Consider the following 21,189-nt stretch of genomic DNA (forward strand, 5'->3'; position numbering starts at 1 on the left):
CGGCCCGTGTTCCAGCCCTCGGCCTGGGAGGCCCTCAGTTCACAGCCCGCCTTGACTCCCTCGGCTTATCACACCTCCCTCTCTTATCTCTCTTCTAACCTAGGCTCTTCCTCACCCGGGCTATCCTCCGCACGTCGCGCGCCACGCACCCCCTCGGCGCGCCGCACACCCATTCGGCCAGCACCCCAACCCTCTCGGCATGACCGAGCTAACCGAGCACATCCCTCGGCTCTCACTCTAAAAACCCCCTCAGCCGAGTGTAATACCCCTTTAGCCCGACAAGACGACCCCTCGGCCGAGGCATACCCGCTAGGCCTTCCGCGCTGTCAGGCAACCTAGCCTCCCCCCCCCCCGGATTTCAAGCCTAGCATTCGACATAACCAACCTGGCCGAGAGCTAGGCATAGTTGGGCATAGCTACCTCTACCCCGTAAAAAAAATAAAAAATAAAAAATAAAAAATTCGAAACAGCCACTCAAGATTCCCAAAAATCCGAAAATTATAAAGAAAAATCCTTAATTTCGGCTGAGCATAGCCATTCTACCCCGGGGTTAAATCAATTCAAAGTTCAAGTATGCCTACCCCTAAAATAAATTCAAAATTTCAGAATTTCCAAGTACAAAAAACGCCTAGACATGCTTTTGGATCTATGAAAATAAATCAAAAAGTGAAAATTTTCACATACCTCTTGAAGATCTTGATGAACTTGGAAGAACTTGAATAAGGCAAGCTTGAGTGATGTGACTTGAACACTCAAACTCTCAAGAACTTAGGAGAAATTGGAGAGGATTTTTGAAAATTCTCTAAGGAAAATGAAAAGGGTGAAAAGCAAATGAGGTGAGGTGGGAGTTCATATGTTCAAGCTAAGGAGATGGCAACTCCTCAAAACCCTGGTTCAATTGGGCCTAAGTGATGCTTGAGCCTAGAAAGTCGCCATTAAAGTATTAAGCTTAATTACAAGCTTAATTAGCATTGAATCATCATCAGCTTATCTCTAAAAATCCCAAGGATAGTGGAAAATGGAAACAAGACATGCCTTCGGCAAAATACATGGAGCTCAGCCTGAAGAAAATATTCTGAAAATGGAAAGTCCAACAGTTATCCCTAAGCCATCATCAGGCTTAGCTCTCAAAACTGCTCAATCATCTGAATTAAAGTACCATCAATGCATTGCTTGGGGCTGGTTTTCACCATTGCAAGTCGCTTGGGGCTCCATTTTTAGCCCTCAGATACCCTTGGGGCTCCTTTTTAGCCCTCAGATACCCTTGGGGCTCGTTTTATCCCTCACGTATGCCTCGGGTTTTACTCCGGCATATGCAATAACTTATCTCATCTTTATTCCGCGTGATATCCGAACTTCATGCGATCTCGTTCCCACATCACGCGTGGGGCTAAATGTTTGGGCCAAGTCCATTGTCCTAAGCCCATTGACCCGGAATTACGAAAATATCCCTCCATGATCCAGCCCATCATTAATCGGAGCAAAGTACGGATTTACCCCTAATCTGTCCAATTAAGTACAACTTCTGCCACCTGAAAGTACATCTATAAATAGCTCTCCAATCATTAATGATGGTAACTTTTTCCTAATTCTCTAACCTTCTCTCTCTACTTTCTCTCTCTAAAGTACTCCTTCTCTCTCTACTTTCTATCTCTAGAAAGTACATTCGCTAACTTAAGCATCGGAGGGGCTTTCCCGGGTCACACCCCCGGGGCAGTTAACCTTCTTTCTCTTTTGTAGGCCTAGCTCTCGGACAGCAAGGCATAGCTGAGGGAAATTCGGACATACATTGGACTTAGTTCTAGGATATCTTGATTACCCTAACACCGAGGAGTATTCTGTTTTCGGAAACAATAGAGTTACTCAAAAAGTATTACAAAGGATTACTCTAACAATATTATACGAATAGAGTTGTTCTATGAGTGCTAAACGGATTACTTATATGGCCAACCACACAAAAAATGCATTGTACTCCTTATTACTGGTGCTATAGGATAGGTTCAAAGCCTAATTTCTCAGGTTAAAATTTGCGTATTTTGCACATTAAGTTTTAGTCGAAAATGTCCACATTAGATTCTTTGCAAAATCTTGTTACTCTTGCATTTGATTGGATGATATCATATACTCCGTACATAGTAAGATTGGGAGTTATTGTCAGAGGGATTTGATAGTATATACTTTGTCAGTTCGTCTGCATTAAATTAAGATCCATACATGATATATTTAAGCATACAACAATACTCCCTCTGTTCCACAATGATGTTTTTGTAATTGGAATCTTTGACTTTTTAAAAATGGAAAAATTGATTTTTATAATCCCACCTTTGCACGATTTACTTTTAATAATCCCACATTTAGATTATTATTTAATAATCCCACCTTTGTAAGGGATTTTCTTCTATTGGTCTTTAGTGACCGGTAACCTATACATTAGGTAAACTATTTTGTTTTTTAAGTTGAGTGACACATGTCACCAAATAATTGGCCAAAAAGAAAAGGAAAATTTGCAAATTGCAGCTATTTAAAGTTCGTATTTTGCAAATTGCAGCCATTTAAAAAAAATTGCAAATTGCAGCCCAAAAGTTCGTATAAATTGTAAATTGCAGCCCGATTCAACTTTTTCATCAGTTTACAAGTCGAAAAATCTCCGATTAAGGTTTAGAGGCCATTTTAGCTCTTAGGGGCCCGAATTGAGCTCGAAATTAGCAAAAAAAAATAACGCAAATGCCTCGTTTTACGTAACAAAAATGTATCAATTTGTGGGAAACTATAAATATGAGACACTTACGTTATTTTTTTGATAATTTTGAGCTCAATTCGGGCCTCTAAGGGCTTAAATGACCCCTAAAACCTTAATCGGAGATTTTTTCGACATGTAAAGCGATGAAAAAGTTGAATCGGGCTGCAATTTACAATTTATACGAACTTTTGGGCTGCAATTTGCAAAAAAAAAATTTAAATGGCTGCAATTTGCAAATTTTCCAAAAGAAAAACCAAAAACCTTTAAAAAAATTCTTGTAAAAATACCCAGCCAACCCCCAACCCAACCACCCTAACCCCCAACCTCCGCAGTCTCTCCCCCCATCCCTACTGCAGGAACGCCCATCCCTACCGCTGGAATCTGCATCTCCACCGCCAGAACACCGGGACCCATATTTATTTCAATGATTTAAGAAAAAAAAAAGTTTAAAAAAAAAACCCTTTAATAGCAGAATAGCAGAAGGGGATGTCTTAGGCTGGAGTTTCGGTGGCTAGAGGGACTTTTCGGCGGTTTTTGGGGGTGAGAGGAGGTTTTCGGCGGGTTATGGTGTTTTTCAAGGTGGTGGTTATGGTGGTTTTGGGGTTGGGAAACGTTTTAGAGGGTGATTTCGTGGGTGCCTTTTGATCGGATGGGTGGGTTCTGGTATTAGGGGGTTCCGGCCGGCTGTTTACGGGGGGTTTAGGGTGGCGGTCGGCCGGTTTTTGGTGGGGCGAGGGTGAGGGTTAAGGGTTCACGGTGGATGAGGGTGGCTGATTGTTTTTTTTTTAGTTTTTAACTTTTTTTTAATTTTTTTTCAACCAATTATAAAATGACACGTGGCATATTTACTTATCAAAACCGGTTACCAATAGGTCAGGGACCAATAGAAGAAAATCCCCTATGAAGGTGGGATTATTAAATAATAATTTAAAGGTGGGATTATTAACAGCGAACCGGACAAAGGTGGGATTATTTGAATCAATTTTTCCTGTAAAAATATGATATAATCTTCTAAATTTCTTTCAATTTCTAAGAACAAATATAGTCGTATGAAATTTAATTTAATTCATCTTCATGAGTTTATTATTAATATCTAACCTTTATATTTTTTTGCTAATGTGATACTAAAGATATTTGTGGTCAAAATTAGGTAAAAATTTACATTGATTTACGTAAACAGAAACACCATTATGAAACGGAGAGAGTACTAAATTTACAAGAATAACGAAATTTTATGAGGACTAACGATGTTAATGAGCTAATAACATTAACACTATGATTAATATACTTGGAGCTGATAAGTTCATACATCATCCTAATTCTTATTTCTTGTAAAAAAATTCCTACAGATTTTTCGACAGCTTATTGTCCTCTACCGAACTGATCGCTCAGTTCATACACATATACATTAAATTAGATGCTGAGGCCTCTCTACACAACAATGGATTCCGCTATTAGCTCATCTATTAACAATACTTCAATACCCCTACCTACAGCACTGATGTGCTCTCCAAGCTTCATCCACCTCATGTCACTGAGTATCAACATGTCAATGGCATTTTCTGCTAGCTTTTTTTCCTGCTTCTCAAGCAGTTTATGAAGCTCGGTTTTAAGTACATCTTTCAACCATTGTGGGCCAATAATCTTTCTTGATGTCAATGTCCACGACTCCAAATCTACAATTTGCTCAGAGATCTCTACTATTCGGGCATTTATATGGTCAAACAACAGTCTTCGCTCAGATCTTGAACATGACTCCAATTCACCATATCTCTTCTCAAGATCTTCGAACACCCAGGGGTCAATAGGACAATCTGGGGGGTGCCACGTTCCATGAAACAACTCAGAATCAGTTTCATTAAGCCCAGAGAGGGCCAACACATCTACCAAGTACCAAGATTCCCAGCACTCTCCAGCTTGAGGAAAGTGCTTGCCATCATGCAACTCGGTTGAATCCTCCCCGTACTCATCACTGGAAACAACCACAGATCCTTCATCGTAACCTTCTGATTCCAGCTTAAGAAGCTGAAGTTGTTTTCTTAACCCTGAAAGTGAAATACATGTTCAGAGTGATAAATTTACTAACAAATGGTAAAACAATTGGCAAGTAGTAAGGAAACACAAGTTTACATCATATATGCAACATCATTATATAGCAATATCCATCATATCTAGGAATCATCATCATATACGTACTGATGCAACTCACAAGCAATGCACATTAACAATTACCATTGCCACCACCGATAACAAACTACTAATGCTAGTTTAATTTTTTAATAGTCTCTAATCTTTGCCATATGTTTATTTCACTCTTCATTTCCTTCTCAAGTACCCATGTCGGACACTCGAGACTTTCACACTTCACTTTGTGACAAAATCAGACAAAACTTGCATAAAATGACTGTATGACTTTAAACTTCTAGCCAAGTCTAAATAACAAAGATCCTAGCTGAGTTTTCCTTACAGTTTGTTTGGATAATATTAAGGGAAGGAAAAGAAGAGGAGGGAGGTGAAGAGGAAAGGAAAAGGAAGGGGAAGGAAGAATGGAGAGTTTTCCTTCCAAATCTCTCAAATTGTTGGAGGGATCATTTTCTTAGATTTTAATTTCTCCATTTCTCTTGCCTCCAATTCCCTTCATCCCTAATTTGTTATCCAAATGAAAGATACTCCCTCCCTCCATTTCCCTTTTCTTCTTTTCCCTCCATTTCTTCAATCCTAACATCTTAATAAAAATGGATAGAGGGAAGCGGTATCAATATGTAGTATGACTTAGTAGCTCACTACCCACTAAAGGACCCCCCCCCCCCCAACTTTCTCTTTTAAATTCTTGTTCTCTCCCCTCTTCTTTAACCTTCCTAAATAACACTTTACGAAAAACTGTGTACAAAGTTCAGACTTCCTCATTGCAACTTCAGACTTCCTCATTGCTTAGAGATATTTGTCAGTGAATTATCATTACTGTCAGAATTTCAAAGCTTTACATCAAAGTATTATTGTCTCCACCTTAAATAACACTACCTTCACCTGAGTTGAAACTAATATGGAAAAGAAAACATATGGGAGGTTAGTTCTAACCATTTGATTAACCCATATCCAAAAGCTAATACAATTTATATGTGCTTTGATCATATCCCAACACTGTACTCTACTTTCATAATTTGAAACCCATATTTACCCAACCAACCAACTAGCTTAATTGAAACTCCAAAGCCTCCTTTAATTGGTATAAAATCAAATCAGATCATAGAAATGGAATCTTCATCATTCAAGACCATTCTAGTAAATCATTCATATTAGTTGATTGCTTGCAAAGTAGCAAGTAGGCCATAAAAGAATTGAATATCATTTGCATGATATCAAAAGGTTCAGTAGTTAAGTACACATTAGGTAGTAGTGAGAAGGCTACTTCTGGCAATCTTGAAAAGGACACCAACAGGGGATCCATGATGTACAAAAATTAGATATAAAAACTAGCCGATATTACCTAAATTGTTATGTAGTACACAGTTAATACACTGGTCATACTAAGACTTCGTAGCACATTACATTCATGTTCCGTGTAAAATAAATACTAATTTGATTTAAATTCAGATTCTATATAATCACCAGCATTAGCTGTATAGCATCCTTTTAGAAACATATGGACTTAAATCTAACAATCCTGGTAACGAATACCAAATAAAAGAAATTAGGATGCAATAGCATTACTTGAAATGGAATTGTTACTTTTAAAAATGTATATATTAATTGGGAAACTTGAAAGAGAAACAAGCACCACATATATAGATTCTCACCATGAAGTTCAGCGCTGACTCTCTCAAAACACTCTGAACCAGATGAAACATCTTCAACAAAAGGAGCTTCCAAAACTGAAACAGGACTGGGTTGCTCAGACTCCTTGCTGTTTGCAGGAGAATCTGCATGAGTTGCAGCACACTGCAGACAAGAGGAATCTCCTACCTGCAATATCAAGACAATTACATTTAAGAAGATAGCACAACAGAACAAAATATCCAAAGTGAATGACTATAACTAAAACTGCTGAAATTTACACAACAAATTTCAAATATAACGATGACTGCCAATTTAAAAGGACACATTTGTTTTATTCGCCTCAGAGTCTTATCTATACTCTGGAATGATTGAGATAAAAGCTTTGACAGATGAAAAGATATTATGTCACGTCCAAACATCACATCACTCAAAAAGTATGCCAATCTAATGCCCCTATAACTCTAATGGGGTTGAAGAAAAGCATAGAGAGACTTTCCTTGGGCAATGGTATTGGTTGAGGATAGTAATTACAAAGGAATGCTTCAACAGAAAAATAAAATAAAATAAAATAAAAAATCATGGTAAATAAAAATGAGGGTTGATATTGGACAACATCTTTATCAGTTCTCTTTCCTTGCATATATATTACAGAGTATAAATCAATAATACCATTCCAAGGCTCATCATGCTCCTAATTGGGAGCTGGGAGTGTGGAGTGGTATACCTTCTAGAAAAAAGAAACTAATTGATTCCAGAACTTCAGATAAAACAGTTCAGCAGGCACACTCTTCCAGGTTATCTCATGAAACTCACCCTATCAACATGTGAAAACCACCTCTGCATGGAGTGAGGACATTTTGATTTAGTAGCTAAATGTGCCATGATTTAAGAAAAATGAAGAGACAAAAAGCCTTCAGTTCCTACATAGTGGCAAGCCTAACTTTAGAGGGACCGACATGTTGAGGTTGAAGGAATTGTGTCAGATAGGTTTATGATCTAGACCACATGTAGGTTCCTGGATAAGATAGGTGAAAACCCCCTTACTTCTAAGGTCATCCATCATGTGGAGGGCATTTTTTAAGAAGCAATAGAATTATTTCAGTCAAGTTTCTAATCAATTTTCAATGTTGGACAACATACCTCTTTTTTGCCACTCTTGAACGTTGCATCTAGCCATCTAGTGCTTTCCCTTGAAAATTTTTAGGATAATCAATAATACCCTAACTAAAAACTTTCACTGCTCATCAAATTATGAAACACTTTATCTCCTCAAGTGTCTAATATAGTAGTATACTTTCTCATAAGTAAAGAGTTGATCTTTTTTATTTTTATTCAATAAATACCACAGATTTGTATACTGATATATATGATCCCATACTTTTTTAAGGGAATTCAAACAACAAAATCACAAAACTGCCATAAATGAAAGGTAGGTAAGATCGGGAGATACCAATGCCATACCAATGCCTTTTTCTTTAAGAGATGGCTCTTGTTTGTGGCACGCATTTCGAGGTTGAGATTATACAATGTAAACGAACAAATTAATCAGAATAACTTTAACACATGGTACCTAATCCTTACCTATTCCTGGTTTTCAAATTATTTTGATGAAATCGTTCATTAACCTTTACTAATCACCTCCTAAAGTGTGTGCCTTAAGGCTGTGTTGCAAGCAAAAGAAAATGGAAGAAGTATATATATACAAAAAAGGTTTATTTCCTCTTGTCACCCTCCCAAGACTCAACAATGAACACTGAATACTTCACAGAATTCAGTTCAAAATAGGTAATTTTATTAGCCAATAAGGAACAAAAAAATTGTTCAATCATCACAATACATGCCACGGTATTAAATAGCTCTTATACATATTGATAAAAAAAAAAAAAACTCATAATGAGCTTGAATTTGTATCCTTTACACGGAACATTAATGCTGCATTATCAGAACCTTTGATGTTTAATAGTAGCTTATGGGAGGACAAAAGTACTTTGTTTCGATAATTTTCTAGGATCTTTTCAAATTTAATAATTGCTTCACTAAAAGACTAACAATTTAAATGACAAGACAAGAGTTAATTTTGAATACTCAAATACTCCTCAATTGCACTAGGATTTCTTACAAAAAAACAATTCAAACCAAATTGCTAGATTCAAAAGTATCAATTAGTTTATATTGTCATTAAATTTAAGATCCAAGGCAATATATATGGCACTTATATGAAGTATATTCTGTAGAGACTAGATACACATATTGCATTTAAAATTTGAAACAGAAAGGGCATCTTGAAATTCCTTTACTAGGGTCAACCCATAAGCTTTGGTTCTTTAGCAAGCATTATCCTACCCAAGATCTCCTGACCTAAAACCCAGGACCAAACTCAATAGAAGCATACACAAAAAATGAATAAATGAACAAACATTACTTATCTAACCTGTGGCAAAGAAGGCATGCCACTTGTTGAGGAACCATCTTTTGGTATATTACAGGACGGAGATGCAGTAGCTGGTTCATCATAAACATTGTTCTTTTCCTTTTCCACAAAGTCTAGACATGAATCATTTCTACTTGATGGCACCTCTAGAATCACAGTTTTTACATCAGGTGAATCCTTCCCGTCAGTGGTGATATTTATCATGTTTCCACTGCATTGCACTTCATGTATATCATCAACCATATCTACCTTTACATCAAAAGACTCAAATTTCTCATCATTAGGTTTACTGCTATCTGAAAAAGATACGCCCTTTCTTCTAGAATTCCTCTTAATAGACTTGTTTCTCATATGATCAACACTTTCTTTTTGAATCAGAAACCTTTCTGCAGTAATTGCTTCATTCCTTGAGTTAGATTTAGGACTTCCAAGGTGATTAATGGAAGACGGAAGAGACCTTGACCTTGATAGATTCTGAACACAGCCATCCTTCCAGCCATCCCTACTGCTAATACCCAAAGGAGGATTAACTTTTGCAGTTTTATCATTCCTCCCAGATGTGCGTAAATGCTCATCCTGTGGAACTATAATGTCCGGGCTCCGTTGCCTTATGTCTACATCTGGAATAGCAAGCATATCAGCTAGTGTGCTGCCTTTACTAGACGCTCCATGCTCTTGAGACCTGTGAGTCATTTTCCATCTCTCAGAGAGTCTCTTTTTGGCCTCCATATTGACAGAAGACTCCATGTACCGTAATGATGAAGCTTTGTTAGGAACTATCCTGTTAGATGAAGTCCGGGAACTTGCAAAAGTGACCTCTGATTCATCGGATGAATCATTTTCAGATGTATCGTGAGAACTTTCATCAGCAGAATATCCTTTATACCCATTATATCCTGATGATGAAACAGTTGAGGAATCGGTTCCTAATTTATTTCTCATTCGGCGAGTAATTTCCCTGGCCAGCTCTCTAGATTCCCGAGATTTTCTCCCATAATTGTATGAATCACCATGTTTGCTTCCCTTACCCCTCACCTCAGGTCCAAGATGCTTTACATTCGAGCACTCAGTATACAGGTTGAAATCTGACTGGGGCTCACAAGGGCTGGTGGACGATGCAGATTTAGTGATATTGAGTGACTTGCTCAGATTAGGCTTCAAAACAACAATTTTTGTTGGATTTGATGAAGTATCCTCATTACCTCCTGAGTATCTCGAGTTATGCAAATCTGTACTATGCGGAGTGTACATGTTACCATAACAGCTAGCCGAATGTTTATGAGAATGCCTAATATCGATTTTTTGAGAAGCTTCACCAGTTGTCTGACACCCTATGACATCAATATTACATTTTAAAGCATTCTTGGAGTTCATGCCCAACACACACCTTTTATAATGTTCAGGAGAATCATGCAAGTCATGAAGATGCTTCGAAAATAACGAATCAGGCTCCTGGAAAATTTTCAACAAAAGATCTTTGTTAGAATCAAGCACATCAAGTGCATCATGATACTCTTTTGAATGCTGCAGATTTTCATCAGTAGAAAAACGCTTGATATCCATGAATTTTTGCCTTATGAAGCTAATCTCATCCTCACAGGAAGTCCGATTGGAAGCTGCATGAAAAGTGTTCCTTCTGATTTCCATATTAGATCCGTCCACAACTTCATACACATCTTTAAACTGCTGTTGCCCTGTTACATTCTTCCTGTGTGATCGGCTGTCACGAAGTTTGCCATTTTTGAAAAACCCAGCTGAATTAGAACCCCGCTGATGACTATCAGACTGTCTCTTCGGCTTTTTGTTAGTATTGTGCGGAGTAGGCAACCCATCAAGACCCATCAACCTAGCAATAATGCTTGGTGATCGTCTTCCAGATTCAGTTTCCTTAGACATCTCGTCAGCCAATAACTTCTTCATAGTGGTACCAGTTGACAGCTCTCCACTACCTCTTCCCAAATCAAATGACAACTATAATATACAGATAAAACCATAAGCTACAAAACCAGAAATTTAAACTCAAAAACCAAATTTAACATTAAACCACCTAAGTTAAACTAAATCACAACCAACTCCAAACCCCAACAAAGCAGGATGAACAAGAACCTTAATTCTAGTTATAGAAGTACTCGAATTACCTCCGAAGTTGAAATGCTACTGCAAGAACCCGAATGATAACCTGAATTCGGCGACCTATTCTGCTTTCCAACTAGCTGGTTTCCTGAAACGAAACTCACAATATCACCATCAAGTAAGCTCCAACAAATGAACTACACCAAACGAACTTATACAAGGTTCTCAAGCTTACGGTAGCTATAAAACCCGTCTAATTGCATAAAAAGCAAGACGAAACAACCCAAATTCAACCATTACAACAACTCAAATGCAACAACAAACACAAAAAGCAGCAACCCGAACGAACATGTCATCATAACAAAGTAAAAAAGAAGTGATTTCTAAAATGCAGCATCATTATAACCCAAATTGAAGCAAGCAAAATCATGGCACTACCCACTAAAGTAAAGTAACTACCAATAATTACGGCATTTTAATAAAATTAATTTTTAAAAATTTGATTATCCTAAAAGTAAGACACGACATACTAACATCTACTATATTTTTGAATAATTATGCTGAAAATAAAATGACAGAATATTAACCTCGATCAACAATGGTGGTAACATTAACTGAAGGCGATGAAACCCTAGCATGCGGTCTTCTTCGCCGAAATCTGTCCATTTTCAGTCATTTAAACTGCTTTTTTTCCCTTTTTTTTTCTCCTATTTTGCTACATTAAAGTAGAAACAATTTCTAGTAAAAAAAAAAAAAGTAACCCTTAATTTTAATTCAAATTCAAAAATTGAAAGGTGACAAATTCATGGAATCTAATTAGATCCTAGAGTAGAAAAAAAGACACTAAAAAAACAAAAAGAGGAGAAAAGAACAGGAAGCAGAGGTAAAGGATAGAAAGTGAAAAAACAAAAAGAGGCGGCCATTAATGGCGGACTTTGTAGCTCGAATTTGTTTCTCTCTTCAAATTATCAGGGCTCTTTTTTTTTTTTTTTTGGGGTAAAGTTAGAGTACTCCGTAGTAGTGTAGTGAAGAAAGTGGGGTTTGGAATTCAAATACCGAAATCTGACAAGTCTTGTTTCTTCTGAGACTCTCTTTCTCTGCGCGGGCAAGTCATCCTGTCCATGTGATTGTCCCTTACTGCCACGTGTCGGTGTTTTAATTCATCTGGACTCATATGGCCCTATATAAGCATTAACTAGTCTTCTGACCCGTAAAATGCACGGGTTATTTATAAAAAATTGCATTGAAAGATGAATTAGGAAATATCAATAAGTCATTATGGTTATAATGTGTGATCAAAAATATGATTAATAAATTTAATTTTTGGAATTGCAATTGAAAATGGGGATTAAATAAAGGTGGAGAGGTTAAAATTAAAGAGAGAAAAGCAAAAGGTTGAATTGGAGAGGGGAGATGAAGATGATGTGTATGTAGAAGATGAAGCATATAATTTTAATGAAAGAATTAAAAAAATATAGTGTAATAAAAAATTAATTAATAGTGTAAGAGGACATGTTGCATTTAGGTTAGAGAAAAAGATTTTAAAGTGCAATAGGATAGAGACATGTGTTTCCCTTGGTTATAGTTTTTAAATACTAAGTATAGATTACATATTTGATTCTCTTATAGTTTCTAGAAAATACTTAATATAACGAGCCCTTTCCCTAAATAATGTTGGGAAAACACACAATTCCCAAAATACAGCTAATCTTTTTTTAATTCCCACCGTACCGTCCACGTAAGCTAATGAGAACAAACCGGTTTTTTTTTCTCGGTCCAGCAACAAACCGCTACTTGAAGTAGCGGTGTTGTGATGAAAACCGCCACTTCAAGTAGCGGTTTACAAATTGAACACCGCTACTTGAAGTAGCGGTTTATATAATAGACATCGCAACTTCAAGTAGCGGTTTTTGCTGTAAATTTTTTTTTAAAACAAAATATTAGTAAATCAGCCAAAAAAAACCTACAAGTGTACCTGTAAAACCTTAAAACCTACTATTTTCAGCCTGCAAAGTCCATATACCATATCTTCTACACAACCACCACAAATAACAACTTACTTAAACATTCTAATCCTTGGAAGTCAAAATTGTATTAAGGTAATCTAAGAGCAATGTCAAATACTTATCAAATATTAATTATAAACAAAGTCTAAAATACTAATCATTTGCAAAATAGCATATGTCAATGGTACCAAAATATACACCTAGCTCGTACGTTGCTTCTTCCCATGAAGTGATGATGAGGGTGATGTAGCTGTCTCGTCCTCTGGAATATCATGTAGGCCAACTCCAACTCCAACCTGAGACTTACTATTTCCACGCCATCGAACTCTTTGATACTGGTGTTGCACTAGTGGAGGAGATATGACGATGGTATGTTGAGGAGAAACAAGTAGAGTTTGAGGAGGAGGAGAGGGTGGGGGAGGTGGGAAAAGTGGAGCAGAAGTGACAACTGGATGTCAAACTGTAGGAGAGGGAGAAGGACCATGTAAGGGAGAGGGGGAAGGAGCATGCAAGGGAGAGCGAATGGGAGTCGGTGGACGAAAGGCACGTGATGAATGACCACCACGATGGGATGGTGGTCGAATCGGCCGAGTGTGCACAATAGAAGCAGAAGAAGATAGCGAGGTGGACACTCGAGGTTGCTCAATAAGGTGTGAATGCCCCACCCTAGACAAGGTCTGCCCACAAAATGATGTAAGACTCTGTATCATTTGAATGGCAAATGGCAGAGCCTTGTCTGGTGGCAAATCAGAGATGGTCTCAGTAGCTCCCGATAGCTTCGCGTGCAAATCAGCAACTGCATGTGCTTGCATTTAAGTTAGTTTTAATGTTAGTACAATGAATTCAAAAACGAAATAACTACTTTATAATTGAAATGAAATGAAGTTCATACAAGTACTAGGTCAGAGCTAGATGGCTGGTAATGACTTGGGGGCGTGGCTGCGAAGGTGGAGTAATGATTAACCTCGTGATGCAATGGTACCAAGCCATGTACTCTGTCATGACTAGTGAAGAAGTCCCAGTGAACGGGTTACCCTGGACTACTAATGCCTCTCGTCGACCCCAGTCATGTACATGGTCCGAATGTCGAATCTCCCAGTTACGCTGTCCCCTTCGATCCTTCTTGTGTAGAGCAACGTCCGTGTCTACTGCCTCTGGGATCGGCTGATCTAACCCGAACTGACGCATGACTCGATCTGGGAGGTGGAACTCAACGACGTCAAAGCAAATAAGAGGGGCGCGTGTACGCCAAATGTGAATGTCAGAGCGACAAATCTCTGGAAGTCGCTCCATAACCGCCTCGGTATGTGGCTGCCAAATCATCTAATTCCCAAAATAGGTATGTTATTTGTATAAGTTAATATAACTATTACAATGAACAAATGCTAATGCATAACAAAACAAAGATTATACCTGGTCCTCTTGCTGATGGTCAAACGCATCTCGATAGTATGAGAGTCCAGAAGCAGTATGCGCACACGAAAGATGTACACGTAGCCAACTGTAAAAATAGTTAATAATAATTCTTAGTTCTCATCAGGGACAACAATGTAAGAACTAAAACTGTAAGCAATACACTACCTGCACGCCAAGGAGTTAACACCTCGCTCATGCTGAGTCCCTAAAATATCATCCTCCTCCTGAAGGTCCTCCTACAGCTGATCTCGAGGCTTCCTTACATAGGGTCGACCAATACAAATGTGCTCCCATGACCACAACTGCACTAGAATAAGTGGGCCTCCAATCTAACACGCTCCTCTCTGACATGCTCGACAGAGCTGACGGTACAAAAAACCAAGAGTCGCACTCCCCCAACTATAGGTCGAAGCTGTCTCCCAATCTCTAAGTAACGGCAAGTAGTAGAGTGACACAGCATCACCACTCTTGTCAGCGAAGAGAATAGATCCCATGAGAGTAAGAATGTAAGCACGACTATGTCGCTGAACGGTAACGTCATCAGCTCCCTCTGGAATCTGTGAGAAGTTTCGTCTGAGCCATGTCAACTTCAAAGAAGATCCCTCTAAAAACGGCTTACCCTTATCATCAACGCCAGGTCAAACTCCAAGCAACTCCTCAACAAGGTCATGCCATCCCTCAAACAGAGGGCCAATGACAGGTGGGCCGTGAACTCTCAATCCTAACAAAATGGCGACATCCTGTAAAGTAATGGTGGCCTCTCCCACCACAAGATGGAAAGTATGTGTCTCCTGCCTCCACCTCTCAACCAACGCAGTGAGAAGAGAACGGTCAAGCAAAAACCCTCCACCTGCTATTCTATGCACACCGTAAAACCCAATGCGCTTCACATAGTCTAGTACTCCACCCTCTACCTTCCACTCACGTCCCAAACTGACCACATGCTCCCTAACTGACAAAACTCTATCAGCCACACCACTCCAAACATCATGAAACCTATGGGAAGTTTGCAACCGTAGAACAGTTGAATCAATTGGGCCTGGTCGAATCACCGGATCCATGGGACCTGCATGATAAGAGGAAATTTAATTAATTTCAAGCACGCATAAGGAAAAAAAATAATAATAAATAAGATTTCAATTTTTTAGAACACAATTTAAGCATTTTAGCAATATCTAATGGTCATTACCTAGATGATCCAACACCACCACTAATTATAGGACATGTCTTCTTGTTATGCCCACGTCGTCGACAAACACTGCATGCCTTCTTGACACGATATGGACGCTCATCCATTTCATTTCTGATTCTAGTAGATCGTCGACCAGTGCCTCTTTTTAGATTTGGGTTGGCTACAACATTAGGCCCATTGTAAGTGGACCAATGGCAAGGACCAAGAACTGGTGTGAAACACTTCGAGTAAGAATGTCCGTATTCGGCGGTCCTAAAAAAAGAATCCACAAAATCTGAGTGTGATAGGCTTCGATGCCGACAAACTGCTAGGACATGAGAGCATGGTACTTGTATATTTTCAACTTCTCACAAGTACATGTCTTTCTTATCAAATTCACAGTGTGGGAGTTACCACCTTTGTTATATGTCTCATTTCCTAACCAAGTCATCCATGAGTTATTCAAACGTGGATCAACTTGCGGCACTTCATTGAAGTCTGTAGTAGGAGCGCTATCTTTAATTGCCTTATCACGAGCTTCAATTACATCTTCATCATCATCTTCATCGGTATCATTCATCTTGACATCCCCAAAAACATCAACATTGTTTGGGTCAAGAGAATCGAGAATGGCTTGTGGTTGTGTGCTTGTTGAGGTTTCAACATTAGGCAATGAGGTCGGAGACCTAATCTCTGAAAGATGTTCATTAACATACTCGGGATCAACAAGCATTCTTGTGAATGAGCCTATCCCCACACTTTGATTAGTAAGGGGAATTGGTTGCTCCATACTACAAAAATAATCCGTTTCCGGAAAGGAACCAGTATCAGTTTGCACAACTGGCTCCTTTGGAACCTGTTCAATGTACAATTGCATTGCGATAGAAGAAGTTTGAGTCACAGCAATCCACATAGCCCTAAGAGCATTGTCGTCATTTAACGGAATTGCGACATATGCCCCATTCATAGGATATCGCATAACCACCTTCAACTCCACAAATCTAGGATCAATACTCAATTCTTCATATAGCTTGTTCAGAACGTGTGAATATGTCATCCCATGATTTACAAAAACAAATTTTTGATTTCCACCACTATACGTTACATCACCATCTTTGTGATTAATTTCCCCACCCCAATAGCAATATAGAGGGTAGTTTGGTACCTCCATGTTTCATTCTAAAAACACCATGATTAATTTAAGAAATTAGTTTTGCAAAATTTTATTAATAAGAGCATGAATATCAATTTAATTATAAACCCCCTTACGCATATGTAAGGGCTGATATTCATCAGCAAACTAGCTAAAGCAACAAAAATCAAACAACTTAATAACAAGACCAATAATTAAACTAGTAATAATCCTAAAGTTCCACTATGCAGCCATTGGTATTCCATATTTTATACTATATGAAGCATGCAAACAGCTCTATATAATTAAAAAAAAATAAGCTGTTAATGGGTCCTAACAAAAAAGTATGATACAATAAAAGCCAATGGTCCCAGCAAAATGATAAGATACTAAGAAAGAGACAACTAACAATTAAATATGTCATGTATGCATATGGTCCCATGTAATTGCTTAATGTTGGTGGTATACTCTGACATCACTAATCTATAAATAAGAATCTCAACACCAACACTAATACAAACAACTATTCTTCATTTTTTTTTAAACCAACTGCTATTCTTCATTGTCACACATTACATTAGTTGAACTCTATAAATCTATACTATACAATTAAGCACTAATTGTCAAACACATACTATGATTTTAGCATAGAATTACACAAAATAACAAATTAATTTGATTTTTTTTATTCAAATCAAAGATGCTTACGGGATCAACAAAGAGAAGGCAACAAACCAAAAGCAACCAAAAAGCAATGAAAGCTACAAGAAAACAAAAACAAACCAAGAAAGCTACTAATTAAGCAAAAACAAGTTAATTAATTTGATAATAGAATAAAAAATATAATTAGGGCACAATCAACTTACCACTAATTCAGCAAACAACAACAATTTCACTAATTCTCTACCATCGGTGGTTGGCAAACAATTGAGGAAGTCGGTGACGGCTGCGAGGCGGCAAATACGGCTTCCGGCGCAATGATTGATGCGTTGGCAGGTTGTTTGAGAATTTGAGGAGTGTCGACTCTTTTTTTTTTTTTTTTTTTTTTTTTTTTTTTTTTTTGTTTTTGGGATGATTCTCTTGAATTATTTTACATGGGAAAAGGGAAAAGTGATTTTGTTTTAAAAATCTTAGTAAATACAAGCCGCTACTTGAAGTAGCGGTTTACTAATTAGAAACCGCTACTCCAAGTAGCGGTTTTTAGTAGTACACCGCTACTTGAAGTAGCGGTTTTTTAATCAACCCGTTTTTAAAAAAAATCCCACTGAACCGGTGACGTGGACGGTACGGTGGGAATTAAAAAAAGATTGGTTGTATTTTGGGAATTGCATGTTTTCCCAACATTATTTAGGGAAAGGGCTCTAATATAACTGATTAATTGATTTACCTAATTACATAATTAATTCTATTCACAACAATACTAATAATTACAATGAAAATACATGTTCCGAATAAAAAAAACTCAATCATCCTACCTCAATTCAGCTTCCCAGAACAACTATATTATGTACAAAACAATACCGCATAACATTCTATCTATGGTGTTTCGGCAACTGCTTGTGTTTCCCCTTCAATTCAAGGTCTTATTGAAAAATTATGACAAAAGACGTCTACAAAAATTTTGGACATCAAGGTGTGTCATGAAGACGGAACTTTGTTTTTTATATATTTTTTTGAAAGGTTGTAGCCGGTAGGATTAAACCAGAAATGTTTTTTTTTTTTTTTTTTTTTTTTTTTTTTTTTTAAGAAAGTGGAAAACAAATTATCAGGAGTTTATAATCAGTTTTACAATATTATGTTAGTGGTTTTTTACTATCTTCCAAAAATACTTAGTTTCAATGCATTATTAAATGTAGTGCCATGACAATTTATTCTATCAACAACACTACATTAAATGATTAGTTTTTTTAATTCAATAATAATATTAGATTCCATTGGAATAAGAAAAAGAGCATTAAAACTATGAAATTGTTGTTTTTTATGCATAGCCCTTAGGGCTATGTATAGCAAAACCCATTATCCATTAATAAATCATCTGTTTGTTTACTTTTTGAATTTGTTTACTTGAATCTTGTTTTATTTATGTTCATTTTCGTGTCTTAATTCTTTCCGTCGGGTGTGACTAGGGATGGGACTATGAGAGGATTTCTTATCCTCTACTAAGTAAAGTCCACTTGTCCTCTTTTGTCGTTGATGGTTTAGTATTGGTTTTAATGTCGTTGGTATACCAACAACAACCAAGTCAAGTCTAGATGGTACTCTTCTTTGATACCAACGAATTGTTAAATGATTTTCCTTTTGATACTATCGAACATCTTTTTGATACCAACGAACCTATTTATATATTAATATTGTTATGGGTAAAATTTAGTCAATGATGGTCAACCAAAGTCAACGACGCCGAAGACAAGCTAGCCTCGATGGACGAAAGAAGCACCAGTTGCCCTCCTATTTTCTAGGGAAAAATAGACGTGGAAGACTAAGTCCATGTTCAAGCTGTGTCATGCCGTTAGTAGGCTAAACAGAAAAAAGATAATGATGAAGCTGTTTCCGGAAATCAAGGAACAGAGTTTATCACATTGCAACGGCTAGAGATTAACCCTAGAAACCATCCATATAAGGAAGCATCGTCATACGAAGAAGACATCACAACCTAGCTACAAAAAATACTCTAAACGTACATTGTAAACCGATTTCTTTGATATTTTCATAGTGAAAGTTTGGTAGATCTTCATTCTACCCGTGGTTTTTACCTTCATTGGGTTTTCCGCGTCACCAATTCCTTATGTCATTTCTTTATTTTCAACTTTATTATTATTCACGGTTTTATTTAGTTAATGTGTAGCCTAGATTTTGATATTCAATCCCACCTAACGAAAATTAGCATAAACAGTCTGGTGCCCAACGTGGGGCTACAGCTAGATTTAATCCAAAATACCTTGATTTAACCCTTAAAATGTCTCCCAATGAAATGACCTCAGATTAGCTGAAAAAAGCTTATGAGAAAGCTCAAGTCGATCTCATGGCAGCCTGGGAATCCAATGAGCGTCTGAGCATGGAAAAGGAAGCATCGGAATCTGATGTAGCTAATCTTCGTCAGCAGTTGGAATCAGCTCAGAGCAACCGTTGTCGCCGCCCAAGGAAGCTGGGTCTGATCCCGAGGATGTCGTCTTTGGATATAGTGGAGTCTCCGCATGATACCGATACCGAATCCAGTGATAGAGAGATGCAGACGGACCCTCCGATCTGGAATAATGGGTAGCAAGGAAATTTCCAGACTTCAGGCGGTGAGCAGCAAATCAAAGATCGTGAGCCGAATCAAACTGAAATCTTGCTCTAGAGATTGGTCGCTTTAGAGAAGCAAAACTCCAGGGTGTTGTCGATGATGAAGAGGATGTCAGGTTTCCGGTCCCCATCCAGAGAGAAGCTCCTGATGGATTCGCAGCAACCCCGTTCAGCGACGAGTTGTCCAGGGCCCATATTCCTAAAAGATTGTCGCTCTCAACGTTCACCTTGCTTTATGATGGGACAACCTGTCCAGAGCAGCATGTTGAATACTATAAGCAGCGGATGTGGCAAGCTTTCATCCCGTTTGAGTGCTGGGAAGTATGCATGTGCAAGTCCTTCGGCGCGACGCTAACTGGTTCCGCCCTCAAGTGGCTTGGCAAGCTTGAACCAGGTAGTATCACTAGCTTTGCTATGTTAATTAACAAGTTTTATTCCCATTTTGAAAGCAGCAGGCAGTTCGATAAGCAGACGAGTGACTTGTACTGGATCGTCCAAGGGCCCAAGGAAAGCATCAAGACTTATTGGTCCCGTTTTGATCTCCAGCCAAAGCTAGCCAGAAAGGTTTCAACAAGGAAAAGGTCTTAATAAAAAATGTCGACAATCGGACTGCCATCGAAGCCTTCCTCCGAGGATTGCATGCATACAGATTCAGATATGTTCAAAGATATGGTCAAGTATCCCTGCTCAACATTTGAAGAGGTCCGGACAAGAGCTGTGGCCCAGATGCGTTTCGACAAGGACATCGCCAATCGAAGTTCCAGTCAGAATGTCAAAAGCTCGATTGATCGCAAGGCTACAAGCAATCCGCGAGGATCATGGCGACATCAGCCATATGAAAGGCAGGTAGATCACGTTCTATTAATAGTGTGCAGGTGAACAGATCATCAACGCACCGCAATATCTAGAGATATCCGAGTATGGATTCGAGGTGAACATTGTGGTGGTGGTGAAAGAGCTAGAGCCTTTAGGCAGCAAATTTTGATGGCTAATGAAGAGCAATAAGCCGGATTCAGAAAAGGATATGAGCAAGTGGTGCGAGTTCCATAGAAACCATGGTTACAAGACGAAAGATTGCTACGCCTTGCGTAAAGAAGTCGTCTTCCAGCTAAAGAGAGGCAACCTCAAGCATTTGCTGGGAAAGAAGAAAAGCGATGC

At 38.2% G+C, this 21,189-nt stretch overlaps 1 protein-coding gene across 1 annotated transcript; it reads right to left on the reverse strand.

The window, feature by feature from the left end:
- Positions 1 to 3,816: 3,816 nt before the first annotated feature.
- On the reverse strand, positions 3,817 to 12,044 carry LOC145623884 (uncharacterized). The gene is made up of 5 exons (XM_081676786.1): positions 11,609 to 12,044; positions 11,087 to 11,169; positions 8,949 to 10,919; positions 6,538 to 6,703; positions 3,817 to 4,785 (listed from the first exon to the last, which is right to left on the reverse strand). Exons 1-5 carry the CDS (start codon positions 11,685 to 11,687, stop codon positions 4,172 to 4,174), a joined length of 2,913 nt encoding a protein of 970 aa, XP_081532912.1. The 5' UTR covers positions 11,688 to 12,044; the 3' UTR covers positions 3,817 to 4,171.
- Positions 12,045 to 21,189: the final 9,145 nt, after the last annotated feature.

This window comes from Chenopodium album, chromosome 3 (assembly GCF_948465745.1).
Source record: "Chenopodium album chromosome 3, dcCheAlbu1.1, whole genome shotgun sequence".
Classification (NCBI taxonomy): Eukaryota; Viridiplantae; Streptophyta; class Magnoliopsida; order Caryophyllales; family Amaranthaceae; genus Chenopodium; species Chenopodium album.

Coding starts and splice junctions, on each gene's coding strand:
- LOC145623884 (XM_081676786.1), bottom strand. CDS start 11,687: ATGGACAGATTTCGGCGAAGAAGACCGCATGCTAGGGTTTCATCGCCT. Junction 11,170..11,608: donor TACCACCATTGTTGATCGAG/GTTAATATTCTG, acceptor GTTTCGTTTCAG/GAAACCAGCTAGTTGGAAAG. Junction 10,920..11,086: donor GTAGCATTTCAACTTCGGAG/GTAATTCGAGTA, acceptor TGTATATTATAG/TTGTCATTTGATTTGGGAAG.